The sequence below is a fragment of the Dunckerocampus dactyliophorus genome, chromosome 11 (assembly GCF_027744805.1).
Source record: "Dunckerocampus dactyliophorus isolate RoL2022-P2 chromosome 11, RoL_Ddac_1.1, whole genome shotgun sequence".
Classification (NCBI taxonomy): domain Eukaryota; kingdom Metazoa; phylum Chordata; class Actinopteri; order Syngnathiformes; family Syngnathidae; genus Dunckerocampus; species Dunckerocampus dactyliophorus.
In genome coordinates, this window is record NC_072829.1 from 5,669,335 (window position 1) to 5,685,268 (window position 15,934).

General features: G+C 43.4%; 1 protein-coding gene and 1 long non-coding RNA gene across 7 annotated transcripts in view; one reads left to right on the plus strand and one right to left on the minus strand.

The window, feature by feature from the left end:
- The window catches only part of si:dkey-237h12.3 (teneurin-3), a 259,967-nt gene extending 245,393 nt beyond the window's left edge, over positions 1-14,574 (plus strand). For 4 of the 5 annotated variants that reach the window (XM_054791150.1, XM_054791153.1, XM_054791151.1 and 1 more), the window contains 8 exons: positions 730-884; positions 4,757-5,640; positions 6,719-6,894; positions 7,491-7,726; positions 7,953-8,249; positions 10,475-12,086; positions 12,170-12,300; positions 12,782-14,574. In XM_054791150.1, the coding sequence (XP_054647125.1) occupies positions 730-884; positions 4,757-5,640; positions 6,719-6,894; positions 7,491-7,726; positions 7,953-8,249; positions 10,475-12,086; positions 12,170-12,300; positions 12,782-13,534 (4,244 nt within the window). In that variant the 3' untranslated portion in view covers positions 13,535-14,574. The remainder of the gene's footprint in view (positions 1-729; positions 885-4,756; positions 5,641-6,718; positions 6,895-7,490; positions 7,727-7,952; positions 8,250-10,474; positions 12,087-12,169; positions 12,301-12,781) is intronic. The other variant, XM_054791155.1, reaches the window with a different exon arrangement.
- The window catches only part of LOC129189477 (uncharacterized), a 43,546-nt gene that overhangs the window by 12,927 nt on the left and 14,685 nt on the right, over positions 1-15,934 (minus strand). The window lies entirely within an intron of this gene.

Sequence of the window (15,934 nt, forward strand, 5' to 3'; positions counted from 1 at the left end):
CAAATATTTTTTTTCTTTGATTGACTTGTAATGCGTTTAGCTAAGACACGTGTTTCTGTTTGGTCCTTAGCCTTTCCATGATAAATACCAATAAAACTCCAGATGATTTAGTATAAGTATGCATTCTGAGAGCACCAATTCTCCAAGCACAGCATGTTCATCAGCCTCTTGATGGCCACAGCAACTCCTCACCGGCTCGGCCGACATTCGCTACAACAGAGAGCATTTAGTCAGATGCCGTAACCACGGCAACTGCACGTCTTTCAAACCTCAGATGGCACAAAGCCGTCATATCCACGTTGGCTCTTTACTCAAATGGTGTTCAGATTGGTGATGAGCGCTGCTGTTAAAAAAAAAAAAAAAACTCCCAAATGCACTAGCACTCAAGAACAACCCCTTCTTCCCCCCCAAAAAATAAAAATCTCCTCCCTGACTGGGCTGCGTTTTAGTGAGGCTGACAAGTGCACATACAGTATATACACGATGACTACAGCCTTTGCCACTTCTGCCTAAGAAATTATTTAAAAGCAGAAAAGCAGCCAGTGAATTATTGATGGCTGTGCTTTTTGCAGTGACCTGAATAATGGGAAGGCAAGCTTGACACATGTATCCATCGTGTTGTCTCCACTGAGTCATGCAAGCAGATATGTGCCCTTTCAACCCCTGTTTTACTCTCATCTCAACTACCTTCCCCCCACACCCCCTCCTTCTCAACATGATGTCATCAAGGCATCGTCGTGGACAAGAATGGTCTGATTTATTTCGTGGACGGCACTACCATCCGCAAGGTGGACCAGAACGGAATCATCTCCACGTTCCTGGGCTCCAACGACTTGACGTCGGCCCGCCCCCTGACCTGTGACAATAGCATGGATGTCAATCAGGTAGGACCTGTGAACCCTGTCTGCAGACTTAAAAGATGTTGCATACTATTTTCTCAAAATGAAGTAAGTCATTACATCGTGCCAGTCAGAACGGTGCAACCGTTTTATTTTTTTACTTTTTTAAGTATTCATCCATATTTAATCTTACATAATTAAGCTAAAAACCAAGGAAAACAACAGGTTGCAAACTTAAAAAATGGTTTAATATTATTTATTATATGAAAATATAACAATATAAATAATAATAAGTCTGCTAAATTAAAGAAAAATATGAAATAACCTAATGGTTGTTGACATTTTTTTATGGTTATGTCGCTTTAAAAAATCTGTGTAATTATTCCATACAATTTTCATGGGGATAGCTGAAATTAGAATTAAATTAATTATAATTAACTTCCGTACTGTATTTTCTGGACTATAAATCGTATCAGGCCAAAAATGCCTCTTCATGAGTCATACTGGACTATAAATCACTAATTATTTCGAAATGTATTTCACAAAATTTAAGCCCAAGAACAGACATTTAATCTGGAAAGGCAAGTTTTTCAACTCCACACTCCACACTAGCACATACAACAACAGGCTGAATAGGTGCCCGGTATGTTAGCGGAACACATTAAGAATTACAATAGCCAGGACAGCTACACAATAGCATAAAAAATATACATGGGAGGCTGAACAGGCTAAATTAACATAACAAGCCAGCAAGTCCAAAAAGCGAGTTACAAATAAGCAAGTTCACCAAGCTCCCGATCTCATCACTGAATCCATTGAAAACGTTATCCTCGGTGTCGGTAGCCTAGAGCGCCCACTTGCAGCTGTCAGCGGTAATGTTCACTCCTTGATTCATGACAGTAAATACGAATTACATTTAAAATTATGCAAAAATATATACCGGCATTTATTTTGATACATACTGTATGTCACAGGACCAGCCAAGCTATGAAAAAATGTGTGACTTGTAGTCCAGAAAACAAATTGCATCTGATATTTATTATGTATGAATAATACCGTACGTCAATGTTTGATAACATCATGTTTTTTTTACTTCTCATACATGCCTGTAAAGTTTGTTTTTCAAACCATGAGGCCTGCTCTGCAACCTTCTGGCAAAGTTTCTATTCTGAAATAAGAACATTAAAACACATATGCAGCCGCATTACTAGAGTATGACAAAAGAACTCAATTATCACTCGGTCAAGAAGAAGAGGCAAAGAAAACGCTTTTTCCTTAGTTTGTTTCTCGAGTAAACAAGAGCAGTCATTTTCCAGGAAAGTAGTGGCAAAAAAATAGGCGCATTAAGGAGGACTTGATGCAGGCAAGAAGTGGAGACGTGAAGTGTTTGTTGTAACCATGAGCTTTCAGGTCACGGCAGATGATGCGGAGGGAAGAATAATTACTCAGGTAGGGTTCTGTTTTGATGTGGCTGCAGTAGAATTACACGTTGGTGTGCCACTGGAAATGCAGGAGATTGAGGGCACTGGCAGTGGCCATGATAATGAAGCCCCAGTATATAAAAAAAAAAAGACTCTTTTTCAATGAAATGATTCTAAAGTGCCCTGCTATCTCGACACAATAGGTCATATCGTTACAATACCTTGGCGCTTCCACTGAAGTACTGCAGCTCTCTGCGCTCTTCATTTTTTTTTACTGCTTTATAGATGACTACTGCAGGAAATAAAACCCAGAAAATGATTTTATCGCATGAAAATGAATGTATTCATTGGCTCTTCTATAGGTCTGACCTGCAGAAAGTGAATAGTAAAGTGATTGACTGTTGAGAGTGAAACCTGCTGCAGCATCACATGCATAGCCTACTTTTCTTTGGAGTTATAGTTTCATGGCAATTCATTTGTCGGTTAGTTCTTAGGTCCTATAAAGTGGGTGCAACAAAAGGAACCATCACATTTTGGTGAAGATTTTATGAGGATTTTATTTTCACTTTTGGCTGTTACAGCCTGCTTGTATTGGGGCTAAATGGGGCAGTGACCCACCATATCCAGCCGATGGAGACACATACCTTGGTACATCGACCCCCACTTGAAGTCCATTAAGAAGTGCATTGCCGCCATTACGTTTTCTGATCAAAGTGAATCTCATCAACAGTATTATTTACTATTAGTATTTTTGTACACCCCAGATTTTGTATGATGCAGATTTTGTCAAAATTTTTTCCCAAAATTTTGCCTCCATTTTTGTACAATATTGCCCGTGATAAAGTAATTCGCCCTGTACCGAATCATTCCGTGAAACTGTGTACCCAAACAAAGCAGCCTACGTGTTCCTGACTCACTGTCGCTGCATTTTTTATTGAGAGCGACTGCTAAATAACCCTCTATGTGACAAAAAAAAAAGCTTGAAAAAGACAGAAAAAGAAAAAGACAGCGAGAAACACTCGAATTCGATCTTGCCAGGCTGTACAGAAAGTCCGCATCAACAATAAATTCCATCCATTCATCACTTATAATTATTTTGCATTGTTTTTTTTCATATAAAACTGTAATTATTCTCTATAAAAATGTCTTTGTTGTTTTTGTAGGTTTCTTGAACTGATTAAATGGATTTACATTATTTCCTATATGAAAAAATTGCCTGGGTTTTCGTACAGTTCAGTTTTCGCCTAACCTTTTGGAACTCATTTATAGCAAAAACAGAGGTACCACTTTATTGGTGTACTGTGTTTGAATTAGAAACGGTAATGATAATTTGATTTATGTGTCATACAGTATATTAAGCGGTTTTCACTACTAGCAACCAGCAAGGTGCGCTATTAATTCAGTTTTCTGCTTTAATTGGCTGCTGTAGAAATAAAAACAGGACGTACACAAGGAGTTTAGGTGCGGGAACATTTTGAACAGAAAAATCAAGTCTGTCAAATACATATTTTTGCTAACACTGTCTAAAACTACAAAAGACACTAGTGTAAAGAGATTGGAATGAGGGGTTGAGTGAGGTTGGCCAAGTGGGTAAACAGCAAGCAAAGCATCAAAATAAAATGACCCGGACGAGAAGACTTGTCAGACATAAATGTGTCCTATTCTGTAAAAGAGGAACATTAATGAAAATGGAGCAAGAGGTTGTTTACTGGCAACAGCCAACACGTTAATGACTGACGACAAGAAAGCAATCTATGCTTGTGTTTACTTGTGCGTGTGGGCGCTTGAAAAGACAGCAAGAAACCGCACGGACAAAAGACTCGTGCTCGTCGCGCTCTGCCAATTAATGCTGTCATTTGCAGCGAGTCAATAAAGACGCTTTGGCGCTGCCGTGAACTTGTCATACGTCCAAATGGAAGAAAATAAAATAAAATTGGCTCGGTGAGGCTCAGCTATCAGCTAACTTAAATGTAGCATGCATTTTTGTTGTTATTAGTACTATTATTACTAATCAGTCACCCTTAGCGACGTAGTTCATCAACATTTTGACAGCTTTAATGACACATTTAGGAGGCCAAGCAAACATTTGTGTTCTAGTACTAATTACCTTCGCTCTCACATTACTGACAGGTTTACTGTGATTGTTGGCTTCGATGCAACTTGATGGTTTGACTATGGATTGATGTGTAATTAGTGTTGTTGGTTTACCTAATTATTCACCCAGTGGAGAGCTGAATGCGTCAGTTAAGGTCACAATTGAATTTAAAATCTATTACTGCTCGTCTCCCCTTGAAATGTAAACCTGCTTTCTAGGAAGCAAACACTGGAGAGTTTATCGTGAAAGCCTAATTCTGGTAAAAGACTAGTGGCTTTTGTTGTATCGTGGTACAGCACATGCTGTGGCCTTCCATGCAGATGGCACAGGTTTAGCTTCAGGCCAATGAAGAACATTTATGGTAATGGACTGATAATACGCATTCTTTTTGTGTATTTAAGGTAATTTTGGAGTGGCCCACAGACCTAGCAGTGAGCCCGATGGACAACTCGCTCTATGTTCTGGACAACAACATCGTCCTGCGCATCACGGACAATGGTCAGGTGAGCATTGCGGCGGGCCGTCCCGTTCACTGCCCGCTCTCCAGCCTGGAGCGCGGGCTGGCCGGTGGCCAACGGGCCCAGCTGACCCCCTTGGAATCTGCCGTTTCCATCGCCGTTTCCTACGACGGGGCCATCTACATAGCCGAGACGGACGAGAGAAAGCTGAGCAGGATCCGGAAGGTTTCTGTGGATGGTGAGATTACAGATTTGGCCGGCGCCCCCGCCGACTGCGACTGCAAGAATGATGCCAACTGCGACTGCTACCAGGCGGGGGACGGCTATGCCAAAGATGCGAGGCTCAATGCCCCTTCTTCTTTAGTGGCCGCTCCAGATGGAACGCTTTACATGGCTGACTTAGGCAACATCCGCATCCGGGCCATCTCTAGAAATGGGCCAACTTTGGGCTCTGCTGCCAACACATACGAGGTGGCCTCCCCCGATGCCCAGGAGCTGTACATCTTTGACAGCAATGGCACCCACCAACACACGGCCAGCCTGCTCACTGGAGACTTCAAATACACTTTCAGCTACAGCACAGACAACGACATCACAGCGGTGACGGACAGTAATGGGAACACTCTGCGAATACGGCGAGACTCAAACCGCATGCCAGTGCGCATCGTGGCCCCGGACAACCAGGTGATCTGGCTCACCATGGGCACCAACGGCGGGCTCAGGACTCTCACAGCTCAGGGGCAAGAGCTGGTGCTGCTCACTTATCACGGTAATAACGGTCTGCTGGCTACAAAGACCTCCGAGATTGGCTGGACCACGTTCTACGAGTAAGTGCAACGGCGAGATCTGTGTGTGGAAATGTTTACATCACCTTATGTCATTCTTGCTGAAATTCATTTGGGTGTTCTCCCTGTGGAGTCTGTTCATGATACAAATTAAACAAACGCTCCAGCTTTCTGCAGGCTCATTTAATTATGTAAATGTACGCACCTTGAAGTTGAGCAGATTAGGTTTGTTTAGCAATGAAAATAAAAGCATTGCCTGCTGCTCACTGACAAGCAAGTTTACACTAAAGTTACTTAGCTGTATCTTATTTACTGTGCTAATGTTGGCACAGACACAAGATCTCAGTGAACCATCTTATCAAGATGTTTCTGACTGTTTTCGATGTCACTGCTTAGGAAAAGTTTACAATTAGTTATCAGACTTGCCTGCCAACTGCTGTAGTTTAAAGATAGCCTATGTTGATTTTATTTTGAAAGAGTTCAAAGTTGCATTGTATGCCATACAGTCATGAAAAACATTATTAAATCACCCTTGTTTCTTCACTCTCTTGTTCATTTTAATGCCTGATACAACTAAAGGTACCTTAGTTTGGACAAATATAACAATGACAACAAAAATAGCTCACAAGAGTTCAATTGTAAGAACTTAAGTGAAACTATGGAAGTTGCTAGATATCAGCTCTTAAATTAAACTCTCATGAGTTATACAGTATTTGTTATCATCATTTTATCTGTCCAACAAATGTACCTTTAGTTGTACCAGGCATTAAAATGGATCAATAAACTGAAGAAACAAGGGTGGTCTAATCATTTTTTCCATGATTGTAAATGCTAGAGCTGAAAAAATTAAACTGCTTGCGCTCTGCGGTGTAGAGACGTCTATGAATCAACGTATCGGCCAGTGGAAAACATTATTTTGCAAGCATGGCCTTTCAATGATTAAATGACACTTTGATAGCTAAACCTAATCAACAATTTGGATTGTTTTTTTGTGTCGTTCCTCCACCTCGGCCAGGAAAAACTATGGCATTTTAAAGTATGAGGGTTTCACTAAACATGTTTTTAATTGAATGTTCTGCGATACCAGCAGCCCTGATACATAGCTTTGTCATCCAAACAGCTATGACAGCGAAGGACGCCTAATGAACGTCACCTTCCCCACGGGCATGGTGAACAACCTGTATACGGACATCTACAGCGCCTTGACGGTGGACATCGAAAGTTCCCTGACCGAGGAGGAGATCAGCATCACAACCAACACATCCACCATCCATGCTTACTACACTTTGTCCCAAGGTAATGTCCAGCGCCGGGACATTATTTGTCATTCGTTTCAGGGGCTTTGGAGAGGTCCCAGGTTTACGCCAGGACAAAGCTGTCCTTTGGGGTTTGATAGTCCAGTTGTATAAGTCGCACTAATGGTGGTCTCGGCTTTAATTCCCAGTTGAGCCCTGATAACTGACAGCAGTAGTTCAGTCTATAAGGAACTGCCTCTGGGGGCTGAGTTTGGGGACCTGTGAGGCATGGATTCATGAACACTTAAGCAGGGTATCACTGTGAATTCTCAAACAAGTAATGCACAAAAGGTGAATGAAAGGCAGCCATTCTTCATTCAGTTGTGGACTCGGGTAACTGCAGGGTTAAAGCCATCTACTCTGGTCCAAACCCCCTTTGCCAATAGTTAAGTATCACGGAGAAAGATAGTGAGTTCCCGAATCCCTTGTCATGTTGTTCCATTAATCTAAATTCCCAGACTGCTGGGTTTGTCAGGGAACAACTTGATTTCTTCCGTCTGTCTTTTGTAAAAATGTGATATGAACCCAACTAATCTCAGGACACTCACAGGAGCATTCATCGTGTGCTGTAATTGCATATTCCTTCGTTCTCCACAGACCAGTGCAAAAGCAGCTACCAGGTGGGCTTCGACAATTCGCTGAGAGTCACGTACGCCAACGGGATGGACACCCACTACCAGACCGAGCCCCACATCCTGGCGGGGGCTGCCAACCCCACTGTAGCCCGGCGTAACATGAGCTTGCCGGGTGAGAGCGGGCAGAACTTGGTGGAGTGGCGCTTTCGCAAAGAACAAGCCCGAGGGAAAGTGATCGTTTTTGGACGCAAGCTGAGGGTGTGTGGGATACTTTTAGTTCTTCTCTGCTCATCTATTATATTGTCAAAAAGAGTGCTGTGGTACATTTAAGGGTACTAAAGCTTGTCACTGGGGATTCTACTTTTGGGAAAATATCTTTTAGTCCCTGGACAGTTATCTTGGTGTCCAATAATGAGCCCTGTGGGATAGTGCAGACTATACCTTAAGGTTTATCACTTATTTCTGACTGTGTACCGTCCCACAGGTGAATGGACGGAACATCCTCTCAGTAGATTACGATCGCACGCTGAGGACAGAGAAGATTTACGACGACCACAGGAAGTTCCTCTTAAAGATCATATATGACACCGCAGGACACCCGGTGCTGTGGGTGCCCAGCAGTAAGCTGCTGCCCGTCAACGTGAGTCGGACTAGCAGCGGGCAAATCAGTACCTTGCAGAGAGGTCCAACCACCGAGAGGCTAGGCTATGACACACAAGGCCGTCTGGTGTCCCGCGTGTTTGCTGATGGGAAGATATGGAGTTACACCTACCTGGAGCAGGTAAGAACTGAGAAGGCCCTCTTATCTTTCACTGACATCATTGTATGACATTAGGACCATAGTTACTTAAGCATTTTTGTTGTTTTACCACCCAATCCATCGGGGACCAAGGGTTCACTGTATTGTAGAATATGCTGGTCAACATGAGCTGCAAGAACCTGATATCAAGCAAGGTCACCCTGAAGGGGCTTCAACACAAAGACTGACTAATTTCCCTGCTGCATTGCAGATCTCCAATCATCATTTTAACATAATCCTTCAAGCCTGATTGCATCTGCATAAACATCTGCAAATAACATTGTTGTGGCATGGCAAGAACAGCGGTGTTATTTAATCATTTATCCTGAGATAGCCAGCTGTTTTTCTGTGGGGGTCAACTAAGGAGGCCAAACTTGACGAAAGTATCCTGGGCTGTGCTAGCCTCGCTCCATCAAAGCGCATGTGTTTTTAATAGCAGTGTGCACTCTTTAAAGCACTATATGTGTACAGCTGGGGACCATCACAGTCGGTATGTTTTATTTATGACCTGCCAAGTGACTGCATATCTGAATTTGTTTTAAGCTCACAATAAATCAAATGGTGAAATTAATGTTTGTCACTGTATGTAGCAGATGAGCAGATGAAACCTACAAAGAGCCAACATACATTGATTTTTACATCTTTGCAGACAAACAGAAGGCACCATCAAACAACACTATGGGGACACTTTTGGAATTGGATGCTTTGATATTCTTCGGAATGCTCTGAAGTTACTTCCTATACTTTTCAAAGTTATGCAACGCATTTCACAGGATGCTGATCTGACAGAATACCAACTAGCAAAAGAACCGTCTTAAGGCTCCCTCGATCTCTTTCGTTTAAGCATTATTTAGTTGTTTCTCACAAAGAGACTGGCTTTGATTGCGTGACCACAAGTGCCGTGTGCACACTCTGACATAAGGAGCACGGAGAGCTCAGGGAGCACTGGGAACACCGGATGTGTCCGCGGATGACTGGGCATGACATTTTAACAGAGAAGGGTGATGAAACTCGGCGAGACAGCCAGTGCTCCAACCTCCATTTACTGTAAACGACTTCAACTGGAGGGCGTGAGTAATCACAAGTGCACGCCGCCACCCTCTGATCACATGTCTTTGTTGACTCAACCAGACAGTCACAGCAACACCGGGAAACATGGGAAATTGCGATTCTCCCCGAAATTGCCTGTGGATGCTGTCACCGAGCTGAGGCGCCAAAAAATGAAATTCATTGAACCATTACTTTACACATCACAAGCTATCATAGCAATCCCCAGGTACCATGAAAATATATCCCTTAGTGTCTGATCTGGTCGGACGCTTAGAAATATTCCTGCACAAAAAGTCAAATTTTTCTCTTCCAATAAGTCGTAGGACTGGGAAAATGTACGTATAGGCCTACAGGTGGTCCTTGGTTTACGGCGTTTCATGGTTATGTACACCCTCCCGTAAATTAACTAAAACCCTAATTTGGGTCCATAAACACAAGACTCGCTCGAGAATTACAGCGTGGTACGCGTATGTGCCAGGTCGCTGATCCTCTGAAAGTCATAACTAGGCAGTGTAGTTCTCTTCTCATTGAGATGGACAGGTTGCTCATGCTTTGGGTTTTACTTTGTATGAAGTTTTCATTTATTATTGACTGTTTTATTACTGTATATATTCATGTATTTTATGTTCTTTGTCTGTTCTGTGTACAGTGTGAGTGACTTAGGAGTTCATTTAGATATAAGACCCGATTTACACCAAAACTCCACTGAAATCACAGTGTAGGACCGGAACTCATACGTGACCCAAGGACCACCTGTATGTACCTCAACCATTCCGAAAAGGAGATTTCTTCCATTCAATATTAACCCGTGGTAAAAAATAAAACTGATAAATGATCAAATAAATGAAATAAAAGGAATTGGCTAAATACATTGAAGCTACTGGCATAGAAAGCTTTGCTGCAAAATAGGACTTTATTGTCAGCTTTGTGTTTACGCTATGGTGGCGTGTCCTCTGGTGCGGAGTGATGGTTTCTATCAACGACTGATAACTTTTTATATGAACAAATGTGGTCAGGACCAACTGCTCACATTGTAGATTCAAGCAAGTGTTCTTTCATTCTGCCTTTCTCAATCATTAAACTGCCAGTCTGCCTATTCATACACCTTGCATAAGAGTCTAATTCACTTGCCTCTTTGCTCTCTCTTATCCGTGTAGTCCATGGTCCTGCTGCTCCACAGTCAGCGTCAGTACATTTTTGATTTTGACTCGCTGGACCGCCTCTCTGGTGTCACCATGCCAAGCGTGGCCCGCTACACCATGCACACCGTCCGCTCGGTGGGCTACTACCGCAACCTCTACCACCCTCCAGAGAGCAACGCCTCAGTGGCCGTGGACTACAGCGAGGATGGCCTCCTCATGAGAGTATCTCACTTTGGCACCGGTCGAAGGGTCCTCTATCGGTACCGGCGTCAGAACAAGCTGTCAGAGATCCTGTACGACAGCACCAGAGTCAGCTTCACCTATGACGAGACGGCGGGCGTCCTGAAGACGGTCAACCTGCAGAGCGAAGGGTTCATCTGTTCCATTCGTTACAGGCAAGTGGGGCCATTGGTGGACCGGCAGATCTTCCGCTTCAGTGAGGACGGGATGGTCAATGCACGTTTTGACTACACGTACGACAGCAGCCTGCGCGTCACCAGCGTGCAAGGAGTCATCAACGAGACGCCGCTGCCCATCGACTTGTACCAGTTTGACGACATCTCTGGAAAGATCGAGCAGTTCGGAAAGTTTGGGGTGATATACTACGACATAAATCAGATCATATCCACGGCGGTCATGACCTACACCAAGCACTTTGACGCGCATGGACGAATCAAGGAGATCCAATACGAGATATTTCGCTCACTTATGTACTGGATCACGTTCCAGTATGACGATGTCGGACGCGTTACAAAGCGTGAGATCAAGATCGGCCCCTTCGCCAACACCACTAAGTACAGCTATGAGTACGACGTGGACGGCCAGCTGCAGACCGTGTACTTGAACGAGAAAGTCACGTGGCGCTACACATATGACCTGAACGGAAACCTGCACCTGCTGAACGCAGGAAACAGCGCCAGACTTCTTCCTTTGAGATACGACTTGAGGGACAGGATCACCCGTCTCGGGGACATCCAGTACAGGATGGATGAAGACGGTTTCCTCCGTCAAAGGGGGGCAGAGATCTTTGAGTACAACTCCAAAGGTCTCCTTGTGAGGGTCTACAGCAAAAGCAGTGGCTGGACCATTCAGTATCGTTACGACGGCCTCAGTCGCAGAGTGTCCACCAAGACGAGCCTCGGCCAGCACCTGCAGTACTTCTACGCTGACCTCAGCTACCCAGCTCGGATCACACACGTCTACAACCACTCCAGCTCAGAGATCACCTCGCTTTACTACGATCTCCAAGGCCACCTGTTTGCCATGGAGATCAGCAGCGGCGAGGAGTTCTACATCGCCTGTGATAACACCGGCACACCTCTGGCGGTCTTCACCAGCAATGGCCTCCTGGTCAAACAGCTTCAGTACACCGCTTATGGCGAGGTCTACTTTGACTCCAACCCAGACTTCCAGCTGGTGCTGGGCTTCCACGGAGGACTCTATGACCCGCTCACCAAACTTTTGCACTTTGGCGAGAGGGATTACGACATCATGTCCGGGAGGTGGACGGTGCCTGATGTTTTAATGCTGAGGAACGTCGGCAAAGAGCCGGCACCTTTTAACCTTTACATGTTCAGGAATAACAATCCCATCAGTAAAGTCCACGAAGTGAGAGAATATGTTGCAGGTAAGAGGCATTGTTACAACACACAATCTACGAACACTCAAGGAAAATTAAAAACATCCTGTTGTTTTGTTGTTGTTGCACAGATGTGAACAGCTGGCTTGTCACTTTTGGTTTTCACCTTCACAACACCATTCCGGGATTTCCTGTTCCGAAGTTCGACCTGAGCATGCCATCATACGAGCTGAGGAAGAGTCAGCTGTGGGACGATCTGCCGGTTGGTTGCGTTCATATTTGAATGTATTAATAGTAATAGTAGCTGAGTGGCCTCTAACTCACAGACGCCTTTTGTTTTAGTGTGTAGGCAGAAGCAATCAAACTTTATATTCTCAACTCTTTTCCTTTTACATCTGTTTTGAAGCTGCTATTATGCATTTCTTAGAATATTACTTTTAATTGGGACATATTTGCATAATAAAGCAAACAGTGTACTTCCTACGGCTGAATACATTTGCACACTGCCGAGCTCTGTAATGTGCAATGTTTTGCAGACGCTATAGAGTTGAAACAATCTTTTTATGTAAGGCTACTTTGGTTCGAGGCCCTAACACAAAAAGTGTGGCAGGAAAATTGTCACAGAGGGATTCATCTGCATTTGGCTGGCAAGTAAAAAAAAGCCTCCAAAGCTTCTAAATGGCCTGGAGAGCCAGGTTCTGCCATGTTGAGGCGTTAACGTTTCACTGCACTCTCTCCTACAGTCCATCTCTGGGGTGCAGCAGGAAGTAACCCGACAAGCGCACTCGCTCTTGTCATTCGAGCGGCTGCCAGAGGTCCATCTCAGCCGAGGTCGCCGGGGTGAAAAGTCTTGGCTGTGGTTCTCAGCGGCCATGTCCCCCATAGGAAGGGCCGTTATGTTCGCCATATACAAAGGCAGCGTGCACGCTCACACCCTCAACATGGCCAGCGAGGACTGCATCAAGGTGGCGACCATCCTCAACAACGCCTTCTACTTGGAGGACCTCCACTTCACGATAGAAGGCCGGGACACGCACTACTTTGTCAAACCGGGTCTCCCTGACGCCGACCTCGCCGCCTTGCACCTCACGAGCGGTCACAAGACGCTGGAGAATGGAGTCAACGTGACCGTCTCCCAGTCCACCACAGTCATGGACAGCCGCACGCGACGCTTCGCCGACGTGGAGATCCGCGCCGGCGCCCTCGCCCTTCACATCCGCTACGGAGCCACCGTGGACGAGGAGAAGGCGCGGGTGGTGGAGCTAGCTCGCCAACGCGCCTTGGCGGGGGCGTGGGCCACAGAGCAGCAGCGGGTGCGGGACGGCGAAGAGGGCGGCCGCCCGTGGACGGAAGGCGAGAAGAGGCAGCTTCTGAGCAGCGGTAAGGTTCTGGGGTACGACGGCTACTACGTGCTCTCCACGGAACAGTACCCGGAATTAGCGGACAGCGCTAACAACATCCACTTTCTTCGGCAAAATGAAATTGGGAAAAGGTAACAACACGAGAGCTCGCCAAGAAGACTTTGAAATAGACAAGCAGTCAGAATGACGACACTGCAAGAGGCTGCTGATGTATGTAAAGTGAGTGTTGCTGTGTTTTTTTTGTCAAGGGAAAAAAATGAAAAGATGAAACGCAATGCTGTGCATTGTGAGCTGGAGGCCTTCAGAGTAAATGTATAACTACACTGAGCCTTAACATGGCAATTACAGCTCAGTTCCTCTGTAGCACAAGCCTTCTGGACTCTGCAGCAGAGCAATAGTTGTGTGTTTGGAGGACAGTCAGATTATTTTGGTGTTTTCTGTTGTTTTAGTTTGTTTCCACCATGCACTGTCAGGCTTCACTGAACGTATTGTAAGACAAAGAAATGTTTACATTGTGCACACATGCACTTCTACGGAAGTGCTGGGCACGTTGGGTCATAACGAGCAAGCAAATGTTTTTTTTTGAAAAATCAATTCTGACAGGATAGATACTCTCACCAAAAAAACAAAAAAAAATACAGTATGTATATGAAATTTCTCACTGTAACCTTCAACATGTGTTTCTCTTTAAGATGCTTTGAAAAAGACAAAAACAGCTGTTTCCATGTTTAAATATCAAATATTCATTGTGGATGAAGGACTGTCAAGTTTGGAAGAGCTCTTGACGCGTGACTCGGGCACCCCATGGCCACCCGCTTTTGTAAATGATGACACTCCCAGTAATTTATGTTTGTGTTTATACATAATAAAGGACAAATGATTTTGGATGTTATGGTTCCTCCTCATGTGACTTTCAGTTAGAATTAAAGAACAGGCTGGTGGTGATGATGTCTCTATAACATGCACCCAGCTTATTAGTTCTGCTAAATTTCATGTTTACGTGGCACATTGCCTTTTGACCCGCCTGCCTGTCGAGTAAATATTTCATCAGTACAAATATTTCATGAAGCCAGCGCACATAAACTTGTTCCTCTGCCACGCACCCAAATATAGCTCACGTCTTCTGCAGGTGCAACTTTGCACTCGCACATTCAAATTGCACCAGCCATTCTTTGTAGAACAAGTTTATGGAGCTATTGTGCTGTTTTTAATGATTTGTATTATGAGCATGCTTGGGCTTGCATTATGCATTTACAGTACATGCATATGTACATTTAAAACTCAGATATTCAGTATTTTTGTAAACTGGAATGAAAAAAAAACATTTAAAAAATAATAATATATACTTGAAAGTAATTTGTAACATAGAATATTGTGATATCTATTTTATTTATTTTTAAAAGCAGCAATTAAATACAAATCCTACCTTTAAAAAGACACTTGAGTTTTTTCAAGTATGGATTGTGCTAAAAATAAGAAAATAAAATTATGTATTTAAAAAATATGATTAATATGATCAGTGACAAAATGATGTGGCCATTTAAAAAAAAGATAATGATACAAAATACAAATACACAGAAAAATGTAATACTAGAAAAATGTAAGTAATTTGTAATAAAAAAAAATGTAATATTTACTTACATGTATTTTTTAAAACAATTATTAAAAAATTGAAATATTAAATAGCATTGTGCAATATTCTTATAAGACACCTAAGCATATATATATTCATGTTGTTCATGTAAATACACAAAATACAAATATACAGAATAAACAAAAAAATATATATTTATTCAAGAGATTTTTTAGACCCATTGTAAATTTCCCAGAGTAAACTCTCATTGACTCACTGCATTATCCTGACTATTTTCTATTTCATGTCAGACTTCAAACATGATTTGAAACCAAATGGGAGCACAGTCTTTGAACAGTCTTTGTTTACAGCCTTTTTCATGCCATTGTTTGACCCCTACCTGGCTGCTGCTTCTGCTCCCGCCCACTGTCTTTTTTTTTTATTATCTTGACAGCACATCTTCATATAAATGTATGTGTTATTCTAATGTTTTAATTAAGGTGCACTGTATGGTGCTGAACAAAGCGATACATACACCTCTGATGCTCACAACGCTTCAAAGTTCTCATCAGCATTCCTTCGGGGACCACCATCCTTCAAGCACCAGCCCATAATGAAACATCTGAATGCCCTCCTCGTGTGTTTGATTCAGGCGTCTGTGAAATTACAGGGAACTTTCACAAGCCCTGTGAGTTTTTGATGCACCTACTGTATACATAAAGTCAGTGTTTAGAACAGCATGCACTTCCAATGCTGCTCTGATGCTCCCTAGTGGTGCACGTCACACACTTCACACAGTTCCACATGCATATCACACTCAGATCAACTCTCATTGTTGAGTTTAACCAAAACTACTTTGCATTTCAGTTCATTTATAAGTCAAATAACTGGCTTCCATATATCAGAGACGCCTCAGGCCATCACCACCATCAGCATCCCACCTCCCCCTCAGGGTTGTCCAG